The sequence below is a fragment of the Radiomyces spectabilis genome, assembly GCF_025331425.1.
Source record: "Radiomyces spectabilis strain NRRL 2753 chromosome Unknown BYT42scaffold_13, whole genome shotgun sequence".
Taxonomy (NCBI): Eukaryota; Fungi; Mucoromycota; class Mucoromycetes; order Mucorales; family Radiomycetaceae; genus Radiomyces; species Radiomyces spectabilis.
In genome coordinates, this window is record NW_026251938.1 from 377,575 (window position 1) to 391,228 (window position 13,654).

The following is a 13,654-nucleotide window of genomic DNA, read 5'->3' on the forward strand; positions in this document are numbered from 1 at the left end:
ATAATATTCTTTTCTTCTGTTAAACATTTTCCTTTTCTAATCACTTTTCGCTCATCCGCTTGGTCTCTTTTCCCCCCACCCCCAAATCGAAATAGAAATTCCTTGAATGGTGTAGACTAAATAATAGAGCCACTTGTACAACCACAACTGTAAAGTTATTATCGGCAACTGTGATTTTTCTTAGGTTCTTTCCAACGGCGTATCGCTTTCTTGATTTTCTAATGGAGCCATCGTTGTGCCGTTTAAGCGTAAATGTTTAACCATTTTGAATTTCAGTGGGCGTGGTGGCATATCGGCTTAGGGATAAAAATACACCATATATAGGTAAATTTTCATAAATTGGGCTTGTGCGCCCGTATCACTATGTGGAAACGCGAGAATGATGTTATTTTCTGCCTTGTTTGTCAATCTCCGATTGAATGATGTTTGCAGAAATAGCTCGGAAATCCATTTGTGATGAAACAAAAAACAAGCAGAGCATATGTTATCTGGTCACCTGCAGCTGCAATGGCTTCGGTGTTGCAACGAAAATAATGGGAACATGGCGCCTCATTTAGATTTGAGAAACATATGCTGATAATGACGAGCTATTGGGCCGTGATATTTTCTTTTTCTTTTATTGTGTGTATCACTCCTATAGTGATCATCAAAAGGAGTGAATAGTTAAATACTTGGTTCCCGAGCAAAATATATTAAATCAACTTTAATCTGTTAACCTGCACAATTTAAACATGGAATAATCCATTTTCTTTTGAAGCAACCTTGCGCGCCCCCCTTCTTCCAGTTGACAATGACTGCTAGCGTGCGGAACCGGTCTGACCGGAAAAGAAGCGCCGCTGTAAACTAGGCATACTGTTTCTAAAATGAGCAGTTCTTAAAAAACAAAAACTCAGCTCCTGTGTCCCACCCCCAAAAAGGGGATTCCAATCTTTCGCTGGCCCTTGTCCCCCCTTGTGCAGTCGGAGTTGAGACCACTATAAATATGAGCGACTCAGTTCCTGGCAAAAACTCACATCATCTTTACTTCTTTCGCCGTTGTGAAAAAAAATGAAGCAGACCATCGCTCTTGGAGCGATCTCTTTCTTTATGCTGTGTGTCAATGCGGCCAATGTCACCTTCAAGGTCATTGCCCCCGGTAGCAAGACTGTTCAAGTATCCGTCAATGGTGTCACCACCAATTTGAAGGCCACTGACCCTGACGTGCCTTACTTTGTCGGTGAAGCCGACTTGAGTGGAGACGCCAAGTATAAGGTACTGATTACTCTTTATTTCTTTGTGCAATTTTAATGATCAAGTAAAAAAATCAACACATTGACTGACTTAAAAAAATAACAAAACCACCAACTTTTTACTTTCTTGTCCACTGTGTAGTATGTCGCCGACGGTAAATCGGAATCTTTTGATCGTGCTTTGGATCAAGGCCGTAGCAGCACTCGCAACGACTTCTTTGGTCGCGAAGTGACTTACGCCAATATTCCGGATTTGCCTCACCCGATCCCTGACCACGTAAGTGAAATCAAAAATTTCTATCTATTACCGTGACGACTTTCCTTTTATGGAAAGGGTCATTTTTCGATCATGAAATAACCGGTTTCTAATTTTCTTTTCTTTTCCATGACAGCCATGGACTCGCGAAGGAAATGAAGATGCCCCTATGTGGGATTCCAACTACATCCCTTCGATTTTCATCACTGGTGATTCATCTGATATGGAACATTTGGTCAAGAACGTCTCCAAGAAGAAGTACCCTGCCAAGTTCACCTTTATTGGTCCCGATCAGGTTCACGTTTTCGAGGTAGGTTTTTCCATCACACACCCGTAACCTTACTCAATCAACTGACGTGTTTCTTTTTTCTTTCCCGCATCGCAGAACATTTCCTTCGGTCTTCACAAGCCTGGAAAGAAGAAGAACAATTCCAAGCAGACCTGGGTCTGGCAATTGAACGGCGACGACCATTTGTACAATCGCAACTGGTTCAAGATCCGTCATATGGAAGAAGATCCTACTCAAATGCGTGAAAAGCTTTATGCCGATATTTTGCACTCCCTCGGTACCTATGCCAACCGTGCCAACATGGTCCGTTTCTTCATCAACGGTGAAGGCTTCGGTACTTTCAATATGCTCGATGATGTGATCATGTATTCTTACATCAACGCCATGTTCTACGACGGTAAACCCCCCAAGCAAATGGGTGCTCTTTATGACGGTTCTACGGGTGCCGACTTCCAGTACTGGACTTCGGATGATGATAACTACTGGTCCTTCATCCCAGCTGAGGGTAGCCCCAAGGATCCCTCCGGCTTGGTCCCTCTTACCAAAGCGTTCAACCAAACCAATACCAAGGATGACGCTCAGATTCAAAAGTTTTCCGAAATGTTCGATGTTGACCAGTTCCTTCGCTTCATGGTGGTGGAATACCTCACAGCTGACTGGGATGGCTACTGGTACATGCAGACCAACGACGGTGCTTACCAAGATCCCAACGATAACAAGTGGTACTACCTCGGCCAAGATTTCGATGCCACCTTTGGTGTCAACCTTCCTGATGGCAGAGACTATGTGAAGAAGTCCTACAAGGAATTCCCCAAGATGTATCCTGGTGCTGTCTTGATTAACCGCTTGCTTGAAAACCAGAAGCTCCAAAACAATTTCGAGACGTACCTCAAGAACACTGTTGAAATCTTGTTCAACAACGTCACTTTGACTAACCGCATCCTCAAGTATCACAACTTCATTGCTCCTGATCTTAAGTGGGATCGTTCCATTAAGCAGCAATCTCCCGGTATCGACTTCGGCTGGACTTACGATCAAACCTCTGAAAACCTGTGGCACGGTGTCGCCTCCCCCAAGGGTACCGGTGGCGGTGCTGGCTGGGGTTTGGTCGAATGGATCATTGCCAAATCCGACGCTGTTGCCAAGGAGTTCCACTTGAAGATCGTCGACAAGCCCGTCATCCCTGCCAAGAATGAAACCAACAAGCAGGACAATAATACCAGCAGTGCTTCTCAGACTGTTTCGGCCGCTGGCGTCGCTACTCCTGCTGCTTCCGGCTCGGCTCACGTTGGAAAGAACCAAGCTGACACTTCTGCTGACGCTAACACTGCTACTCCCTCCAACAGTATGGCCGCTGGTCTTGCTCTTCCTCAACTGTTGTCCACAGTTGCTATCGTTGCCGCTTCTTTCGGCATTAGCTCCTTGGTAAGTGTTCATTAAGCCGTAATCAGACCATTCAAGGTTCCTATTTGGCTAATCCCTGTTTCTAGTTCTAAACTTTTTTAGAATATTCCATACTCTTTTTGTTTTTTTTTTTTTTCCTTGTAATAATTCCTGTACGGTAAAATCAATTTATTGACTCGACCCTATTCGTAATCCATCTATCATTTGCCCTTGTGCATTATCCTTATCTTTTTTTTTCTGTGTGAGAATAAATCAACGTGAATAGTTTATTTCAAAGATGTTCATTGTTTCCCTTTTGGCCAGTCTATTTTTTGCTCAGCCATAGGAAAAAAACAGGAGGAGTCTGATTTTGACAAACCGGTTTTTTCATTATAGAATGCAGGTCCCATTTTTTGTTCTTCTTAGAATAGTAGGCAATTATTGGATTGCCGATTTCGGGAGAATATTCCTGTGAACTTTTCAAATGTCTCATATTCCGAAGCTGAACGCGACCAACGTGCATTTTGCTCGTTCCATCTATCCACGGGATCAAATACTGTATACCCAAAGAAAAAGTGACTCACCCCTGCCGCAGCGCCCCGTATCCAAATAATTGAAGTGCTTCAGCCTCACTATTGGTTCATCACCATCTTTTGGCCACCGTTTGGCTGCAAAGAAAAATCCAATCTTCTGGAAACGTGTTGCATCAGACACCTGGTTTCAGTTGCTTTTAGCATCCTGCTATCGGTGCAGATGACCCACAATGAGATACGATCTGCCAAGGTCTCAAGTGAAAATCAAACCGTGAAATGGCGCATATTTCAGAAACCGCACACCAGGAACTCGGGATGGCACCAAAACCAGGGTTCAATGGATGGATGTTTACCGCGGATACTCTGTATAGTAAACACGTTATTTTTAACTGATAAAAATAGCTACTGGTTTTGGTTGATAATGGTGGGCTGTTGTGTTGCTCCGAGGAAATTACTCGCAATACCATTCCTGATTACTCAACAGCGGTCGAGCTCAGCGTGGGAGTACATGCTACTATTACATACTGTCATCATCGGATACGGCTCATGCGCGGAAAAAAGAGCTTCGAGTAAGATTCGGAGAAAAATTTTTCATTGAATTTTATAACTAAACCGCTCCAAGAGTAAAAAGCCCGCCAGCGGATCTTCGATGTCTCGGGATAGGTGTAAGAATTTCGTAGAATGATTTGAACGGTGGATATGACAACTCTATGACATGCGTCATACAGTATGCGAATATCACCATCCACTGAACGATGTTCTTTGGAAGTCGTACAAGTTTAAAGCGCTCGCGTATCACAATGGATAAGATTCAAATGAACTGTTGCTAGAAATTGACGAACCATTTTTGTGGCAATGTTTACTTTAATCGGAAAATGGCGCTTTGGCTTGTACCACCTTTCTGAGTATGACATCCCATTTGCTTACTCATTGCAGTTAAAATATGGATCCTACATCAGTTAAGTCTTCTTACATCCAAAACCTCATCGAGATCAGCGGTAGTTTTCCGAGTAATTGTTCGAATAAAATGGGAATTCGTTATTTTCCACTTCCTCCACGCTCACTCTCATTGCTGTGCGTTTTTACTCGATGGATCGAGTGAATCACGTCCAACAGATTATTATTTTTTTCCGGCGAGAAATAAAGTAAGAAGGGACTATACAAACATGTGTTCGTTCATTGAGAAACAGCTCCAATGGTAATGTCCTATGCAAAGATAGATTGTCTACAATCATGTGCGATTTCTTTTTGGTATTCTTCACAACTCATGAATGCCGGAGCGATCATTTCCCGTCGTGCAAACCCCGCAATGGGCCTTGGTATAGTCCATTTTGAGCCACGGTCAGAATGTAGAATACAAGGTCGCACGCTTGTGTAACGGGAATGGGTCAATCAGAATGCCGCCGGTGTCTCAATGTTCATCAATGCCTTTCATCCGCGCATCCAAATAGGTGACAATAAATTACGTGAACGGAAAACGCGGACTGGTCTCCTTTTCGAATCTCGGTTTGCGTCCTATATAGACGCCCCAGATCACTTTACTGTGTCCACAGCACCAAGTTACCGACTCATTTGTGCAATGCAAATGGTCAAGAAGTTCAGGGTTAGATATAACCTGGAAATACTGCTAAATTGGATCGCTAACATGCACATTGTTCATGCTTTCGAAAACACTTTTTCAATCCGTCATTCAATGATATCATGGCAAAGTATCTATCTATTATGATTCATTCATTTGATCACTGTCAGTCAATGTGTTGATTTGCGATCAGCGCTAAACTTGTAATGTCATGTCAGCGGAACATAAGTTTAGCCTATAGAGCCTTGGTTCCAAAGTCAAGAGAATACCATGTCAGTTTCAAGTACAGGAATTCATTTCATCGAGCATGATTATGATACACTGATGCTAGAGATAAGATAAAGCATGTTCTAAATTTAAAAGACGAGATTCATTTTCGTCATTGTGAATGATCTTTGCTACGCTGCGACAGGTGAAAAATCTGATAGTGCCAAGAAAACGTAATACGGATCGTCATTCATTATCATGCAAAAAAGTCAGCATTGCATCGAATGGAAAACATGGATTCCTAAAAATGGATGGGCGTCAGTGTGGTGGTTACTTTGTGCTTATCTGATGGATGCATACTTGCCGCCAACCTTCGGTCATGTTTGTCCATAAATCAATGGGCATGAAGCGATTGGAGTGGTTTGTTATTGCCGTGCAACACTGCATGAAAACTCTTGATCTCAAATTATACATAACGAGCTAGAATAGCCCGAGAGTTCAAACAAAGTTCTATGTGGCGCAGAAAAAAAAAGTATCCGGACATGTATGTAATAGTCATTCAATTTTCTGCAATATGTGATGAATATTCATGTTCGGTTAACGATACGTGACGCAGCGACGCAGAATATAATTACAATGCTGATTTGACAATCTACACAGTGATAAATCATTAACATAATCGATTCCTGATGATAACATCGATATAGACAACAGGTCATCCGTTGAATGGCTTTATAACGTCATATAAAATGGTAATGCTAAGATCTGGTGATATAAATAGCGGGACCGAATGGAAGAAAGGTTTTATCAGACAAAATGGAAATACTGAATGATGGTGTAAAGAAAATGATAGGTCCAATGGCCTACTTGTTCAACTTTTTTGCAAAATGAGATGCAAGGGGATACAGTACGTGGATACAGGGAGTTCAGAAATCTTGTGAACAGAAGCAATACTCAGCTGACAGAACATAAGCCGAAGTGCATATGGCCCGTTCGTCAGGACTGCATATATCGCCCGCCCGAATTTCCTTTCATATTCTGCTCAGAAAAAAAAAGTATTTTCAGCAAAGAGTTTCCTGACTTGACCCAGTCAGGATGCTTTGTTTTCTCGGTCCAACATATAAGGACGATTCCGTGAAAGGAAACTGTCAAAGCATACGAAATGGATCACACGCTGCATAGGCGCCACAGGACTTAGCCGACAACCAAGTAAACTGTGAACATTTCCACCCTCTCAGCCCTATAAATGTTTTGGTTAACTACAAAGCTGAAACTAATAGATATTGTACTTTCTTTTTCACTGTAACTTACATATTCGCAAGGTGTATATGCAATCGAGATGTTGGCCATCACTATCACGCATGAAAAACAAAAGAGTCATGTGAATTGGAAAATACTAAAAAAAATCAATGATGGCGAAGAAGCCGCTAAAATAGAAAAGCGCAGACGACGACGGAAAACAATATGTGATTATGAGACACTAACGTAGCTGCAACTGGTCAAAGTAAACATTATGCTTTATTGATGTGAACTTGTCAGTACTGGGTGGGGCTGAGTATACAGGATGGCTGAAGAATACGCAATAGTCGACTGACCATCTACAAGCGAGCATAATCGAGGACTTGCATCTTTATTGTTCTCCTTGACCAACATTTCAATGCAGTCTGTTGAATAAAATAACATGCAAAAGAAAAAAAAATAACCCTCAACCTATAAATACGAACGGTTATTCAACGGATTTATTTACCCTGTTATTTTTTCTTCTTTATTTTCTTTTCGACACTTTCGAATTACTTTGCCCAAGTCATTGTACAATGATACTCATTACAGGAGCAGATGATTACATCGGCCATTGTGTTACGTCTCATCTAGCTCGATTTGAGCCTTTGCGATCGTCCTTGCGAGTCTTGTGCCAAAATACACAACCATGTCTTAATTTCGCAAAACACGGCATCGAAGTTCGACAAACGGATTATCAAAACCCTCACAACTTATCATTGGCAATGAGAGCGGTTGATTTGATGGTCATTGCAGTGGGTTACGAGTCTGACCGAGTTCATCATGGTAAAAGACTTATCGAAGTCGCCGCACGATCCGGCGTTCAGTCGATTATTCTGGTATCACATGTTGGTGCATTATCCTCAGAGCACGAGTCTCTGAATCACTATGCACTGATTGAAGAGGAGTTAACCAATGCAGATATTCCTTCATGGACGATTCTCAGGTAAGGATCCTTTCCATCGCTATAACAACGGAATAAGGTCGGCTCTTAATTGACAACTTCTTGTTTTCCCCCCTGGTTCTGCTTTATTTTTGGTTAAAGACCTGATTGGATACAGCAAAGTTTCCATTTGTGGACCAGTTACGTAGAAAGACACCGTCGATTTGCATTGCCTTTACCTGATGATACCGAGATATGTCCACTTGATATTACCGATCTTTGCGCCGTTATTGAAAACCTACTTTTGGACAAATTTACTAAACAACCGTTACCTATCATCGATGACCACCACAACGGACAGGTGTACACCCTCACAGGCCCAAAACCGGTCAACGGCAAAGACATGATCACATACATGCGCAAAGCCACCGGCTACTCCAAGCTGCAGTACACCCCCACTCGGTCCATGGATACAGCATTCTATCTGTACAACCTCCGCACCGATATCTGGTTCGATGCGCGTATAAAAGCCGAGAACCGAATCATTTATCATGATGAATTCGATACCTACGCCTACCGTCGTTATGTATTAGGAGCACCCAAAGGTAATTAGAACATGTGACGAACATAAACGATGATGCAACACGGCCTAACATTGATCCTTAGCACTACAAATAAAAACGTATATCGATTATTTTGACTGGATTCACAAGACGTCAAGCAGTATCTGTGTTTCGCATGCCAATATTATCAACGATTCACCTACTCGTGGCATCCAAGATTACTTCCAGGAAAATGCCAACCAATTCAAACCAAGAGTTTAGTATCCTATTCTATATTATCCGGCACATTGTGTAAATTTTTGTCATAACTGTAATCATCCTTGTTAGTATATCTTTCTAAACTTTCATAAATAGTATCAACATTGTTATCCCATTGCGGTTGTATCATCCGTGATTAATAGTTTTTATTGGTCATGTACGGCCAAGACCGAACGAGAACACGAAAGATTGCACGGTATGTTAAAACCGTCGGTTTAAACCAGTGATAGCTTGCCAAACCAAATTGCAGAGTTTGCCTTATTAGAGAAATGTCATTGGTAAGCCAACGCCAAGTCGTCAATTTCCTGGGATGCGTAATCTTACTCTGGTGATGTTACAGAAATACTAATTGGTGTTAGTGACTATCTCGTTGCAGGATTTCATTCACACTTTTCATTGGGCCCAGCTTTCGGACAGCTGATGACTTTGTCGTTAAATTTCCCCAAGAACAGGACCAGATGAGATCATTGGAAGAAACTCCAAGAAACATTCGCATCAAAAGAAAATCTGAGATACAAGCAATATCTTTTTGGTTACCGCATGTTTTTATTGTGTATCGGAAAAAATGGACCTGCATATCGACGTACCGTATTAGAAAAAAAAACACAACAACATCCCGCATCTCGATACAGAATGAAGAAAATGACAATGCCACAATAATGCCATGATCCGAGCAGTCAATATCCTAATATTAGGGCCTTTTTTCTATGACAGTATAATTGTTTTTTCTGCCAGCAACAAAATACTTTTTTCTTCTTTAGAACAAATAAGGCGAAGAGCCTGTCTATGATAATATTCATCTGTGACTCGGTAACAATAACTTGCATCGGTGAATGATTTGTGGTAAGACAGGCTTATCATATCAACTTCCAGTATGTACAAAAATCAAATAGTAAAGTTCATGACCTACTCGCATACCGAGCCTTGTACAGATCGCATGGAACCGCTTTACTATTTATAAGGATACGAATAACAAGATCTCAAAAGAAAAGTTCATTATTCGCTTGGTTACAAGCATAATAATATGAAAATGTTCGGAAATAGCATGGTACTTGAGCGTGATGTGCCTTGCCAAACATCGAATCAAGCGCAGATGATGCTATGACAAAGTTCAAATTTGCTTCCAAGAAGCCAACCGTGGCGTCTTCTTTCTTTTTCCATTGTCAAGATGTTGATAGGTTCTCCATCAGCCAAGTTCGCAAGTTGGGTTGGGGGTGACCCATTAAAAGGCAATAACAAAGACCCATGAAAATTCACACAAATGACTCATGAGCATTATAGGCAGTCTAACAGATTGGCAAAATCCCAAGCGCTTTGGTGTCTTGTCAACTCCTGAAAGAAACGATGTTCCACCGTCGACAACTCATCCGCCCCTGAGCTACTAAAAATCTATATAAAAAATAAACATCATTTTCAATGTGCCCCCTATCTTCTTTGACTTTTTGTTCATCATTGTATTTCACATATTATGTCTGTTTCCGAGCATCAGAAACCAAGCTATGGATTCTCCAAATTCTTTGAAACCTGGTTTGGAACCAATCTACTCCAGCGACGTGGTTCCCATGACGATCGAACGCATACTTGGTTGGAAACTGCCCCGAATCCAATTCCGTCCAAAAGTTCACCCGTTGCCCTTTCATCACCAGCGCTTGCTTTATCTTCAGAAACCGAGCTTGTCAATAAACCCGATATGCTATGTACATCGACCATACATCAATCCACTTCAACCTTGAGCTCCAGTCCATTCTCCTCCGTAGACAACCGATTGTTGGTCTCTCCATCACCAACGATTAGTAGCATCGATCCGAGCGAGTCTCCTCATCATTGTTCATCGTTTTCCTTCAACAGCGTTAGCAGCAATACATCGCTAGATAGTCTGGGATGCTATCAGTTTGACACGTACGAGAGCGAGATGGAATCCCGCCGCCCACCTATTTCAGTTCCGCCCAACCTGGAAAGGTGCGTTGTCCGTGTCCTACAGTACAAAAGCAACGGTCGCTTTAACAGTCTTATACTTAGAGACGTCTATGGTTTCAAGCGGGTCACATCATGGATCTCATTCCAAGACCTGATACGTTTCGACGATTATTATTATCCCATCCTGCTGGAACAAGAACAGAAATGGCAGCAACTTTTGCGTGATCATGACCAACGGTGGCCCTTGGCCGATAAATCTCGTAAGTCTGCGGCGAATCAAGCACTACATGCTGATTATATTTACCTTTTGGGTCGTTATACAACAGTACACGAATACGTCAGAAAAGGCGTTCCTTACCAACTCAGGGGAAAGGTGAGACGTGATGGGCGGAAAAGGTGTTATTTTCGGGTATGGCGGATATTGAATTTTTCTCACCAGGTGTGGATGCATTACAGCGGGGCCGCTCAAAAAATTGCAGCGAATGCTGGCTTATACGAGTCGTTACTAAAGACCGCAGTCGCCATGGGAGAACATAACGAGTACGCCGAGATCATAAGTCGAGGTAGAGCTCTGAGTTACATATTTTATGCGCAAAACAGCAGTTTATTAAACAATCCGTTTTCCGGGGCAGATCTTCATCGTACGTTTCCGGACAATTCTCAATTTTCCTGCGCAGTAAACAATAGCGACGGATCAATTTCCATGGTCCCCGACACCAACCCAAAGTTGCAAGCTTTACAAAGAGTGCTTCTGGCCTTCAGCATCTATTCACCGCACATCGGATATTGCCAGTCTCTCAATTATCTGGTGGGATTTTTTTTGTTATTCGTAGACTCGGAAGAAGAGGCTTTCTGGCTGCTTCAGGTCGTTGTTTATGATTATTTACCGGAAAATGTATATGACGTGACCATGGAGGGAGCCAATATCGATCAAACGGTGTTGATGTTGATGATCTCGGAAAAGATGCCAGAAATATGGGCGAAGATTGCTGGAGGAAGCTCCTTCTGGACATGTGAGCAAACCGATGGATTACCGCCGATCACTCTAGTGACCAGTCATTGGTTCTTGACCTTATTTATTAATATACTACCAGTCGAAGTAAGGAGAAATAACAGGGACTAGAGAAAGATTGTTTTTTCTTTTGGGGGGAGGCCCGGGGAGGGCGGGGTTGTCTATGAGATGCCATGTTTTCTCATATAGGCTTGAAATAGACTGTGCTGCGCATCTGGGATTGCTTTTTCATGTAAGTGTTCTAGTACCATATGAAATTGAGCTTTTAGTCAACGATATCGGTGTTTCTTAACTCGTTTTTTTTTATCTCTTGTTAGGGAAGGATACCATATTATGTTCCAAGTGGCTCTGACTATCATACAATTAAATGAAGAAGAGTTACGGCATTTGGACGATCCCATCGACGTTTTTCACATATTGCAATCAACACCTAAACGGCTTATCGATTGTCATTATTTCATGGAGGTAATTTTATGCATATGGTTTCAATAAACCTATTATTGAACAGAAGTGGAGCTGATTTTTCAAATGTTATTCTTATAGTGCGTATTCTCCAAACACGCATTTAAGGTAGATCTGGCAGATATAGAAGAGAGCAGACAGTTGATTCGAGAACGGCGAAAAGCGAAGCGTACACGCTTTCAAGAAAGCCAATTCGCCTCTGGCGGAAAACAAACACTAATGACGACAACAAAATAAATTCATGTAAAATAAATTCGCACCGTAGAAATTGAATCCATCTTTTCACTAGAAACAAAATTCATGCTGAATGAAACGTAACTTCATACGACGGTTCCAGCTGCAGCTCAAAGGCATAGGGAAGATGTTGCTATGGAGTTATTTTAAGATGATGCACGTTTTACTCTGATGACGATAAAAGCAGATTTTTTCATTTATGTTTTATTGAAATGCTCAAGTGCTTCGGCAGCTGAAGACAATTAGGTACTTTATATTTGATCGGTCCAGCGATGGGTCAAACATTATCGCGCAAATCTTGAAAGCATTTTCCACATGAATAGATTGCCATCGTATCTTGGGGAGAAGCATTAAATTAAAATAGCAATCCATCTGCTGTTGTATGAAGTGGCAAAAAAGTTTAACGCGGAACTTGTAGACCTTGACGCTTCTTGAGTGAAGTGGATAGGCATCCCAAATATGAGGGGACATTATCTCGTTATGGGTTATGCTACTACAGTATCCATAGTCAAATTGATGAGAAAAGTATATTAACTCTCGATGGTATCGTTGTTGATCATTCCCCATATTCTCCAGAAGTCTCTCCAATTGAACAATGAGACGATCAAAAAACAAAAAGACAAAGAGTATATGTAGGGATAAGCCCATGGACCTAGCACTGCAACACCAAGGAGTGTGCTTGGAGCAATAACGCACCTGGTTGGGGATTGTCACCAAGGTATCGTGTGTGAGGGAATGGTCATGGCCTAATACACACGTATTACAAGGTGATAAACTATGGCAATGTCAATAATGGCTAAATCCGATACATTATCATCGTATTATTGAATTCATCACCACATTAGATTTCTCGCCTACTTTAGCCTTTTAAGACTTGATCTATTTCTGAACGTTCCTAATATAATTCTTAGGCAGATCTATTGGTCTGTGCAATATCCAATTTATAAAGGGTCAGGGGCAAACTATGTAATCAGACTAGCTGAAGAGTTTATATGCATTTTGACATCAGAGTTACTGAACATAAAAGTTGAGTACCATCCTTGATCTTTACTTTTATAAATCCTTCGAATCAACAACATTGACCATATAAGCGCACGTATGGAGCTCGACCTTCGGGAAAACTTAGACTGGTGCATTGTTTGTGGGTCGCGATTCCTTTGGGGACCTATCGTCTGTAGACGTTGAGCATGAAGGCATAATCAAACCTTTTTTGGTTCGAATGCTTGTTCCAGCCAAGAAGAATCTTGGTTATCATCTTCTACATCATGCGTCAAAAGCTCCATCATGGCCTTCACAGCTTCCTTAGCTTTCCAAGCCATTACAAGGGCAGGCAAGAAAGTTGTACCAAATCCAGGCACATCCTTAGAAATTTCTAATGCATGTACTGTTCCACTTTGGTTCGCAATAGGGTATCTTGACAGACGAGTTACATACGAGCACGCCGGTGAATCCATAAGAAGAAATGAACAAGACAAGTCTACATATGCTTCTATGTTAAATACGATGTATACAGAAAAAGTGAGCGTAAGCTTTGATTACCGTAGTGCAAGTAGCCAACGATTTTAGATCAC

The 13,654-nt window shown here is 41.7% G+C and overlaps 4 protein-coding genes across 4 annotated transcripts; all 4 read left to right on the top strand.

Moving 5' to 3' along the window:
- The first annotated feature begins 1,002 nt into the window (after window positions 1-1,002).
- On the top strand, window positions 1,003-3,457 carry BYT42DRAFT_584117 (coth protein-domain-containing protein). The gene is made up of 5 exons (XM_051569858.1): window positions 1,003-1,251; window positions 1,372-1,506; window positions 1,622-1,795; window positions 1,871-3,199; window positions 3,265-3,457. The coding sequence occupies exons 1-5, from the start codon at window positions 1,048-1,050 to the stop codon at window positions 3,268-3,270; spliced, it is 1,848 nt and encodes a 615-aa protein (XP_051419606.1). The 5' UTR covers window positions 1,003-1,047; the 3' UTR covers window positions 3,271-3,457.
- Window positions 3,458-7,236: 3,779 nt separating this feature from the next.
- BYT42DRAFT_584122 (uncharacterized protein) lies at window positions 7,237-8,595 on the top strand. The gene is made up of 3 exons (XM_051569859.1): window positions 7,237-7,700; window positions 7,800-8,242; window positions 8,304-8,595. Exons 1-3 carry the CDS (start codon window positions 7,291-7,293, stop codon window positions 8,459-8,461), a joined length of 1,011 nt encoding a protein of 336 aa, XP_051419607.1. The 5' UTR covers window positions 7,237-7,290; the 3' UTR covers window positions 8,462-8,595.
- Window positions 8,596-9,503: 908 nt separating this feature from the next.
- On the top strand, window positions 9,504-11,322 carry BYT42DRAFT_106921 (uncharacterized protein). The gene is made up of 4 exons (XM_051562080.1): window positions 9,504-10,635; window positions 10,702-10,748; window positions 10,832-10,938; window positions 11,053-11,322. The coding sequence occupies exons 1-3, from the start codon at window positions 9,927-9,929 to the stop codon at window positions 10,910-10,912; spliced, it is 837 nt and encodes a 278-aa protein (XP_051419608.1). The 5' UTR covers window positions 9,504-9,926; the 3' UTR covers window positions 10,913-10,938; window positions 11,053-11,322.
- On the top strand, window positions 11,079-11,879 carry BYT42DRAFT_503303 (rab-GTPase-TBC domain-containing protein; the record flags this gene model as incomplete). The annotated part of the gene is made up of 3 exons (XM_051564892.1): window positions 11,079-11,474; window positions 11,588-11,619; window positions 11,705-11,879. 3 exons carry the CDS (start codon window positions 11,079-11,081, stop codon window positions 11,877-11,879), a joined length of 603 nt encoding a protein of 200 aa, XP_051419609.1.
- Window positions 11,880-13,654: the final 1,775 nt, after the last annotated feature.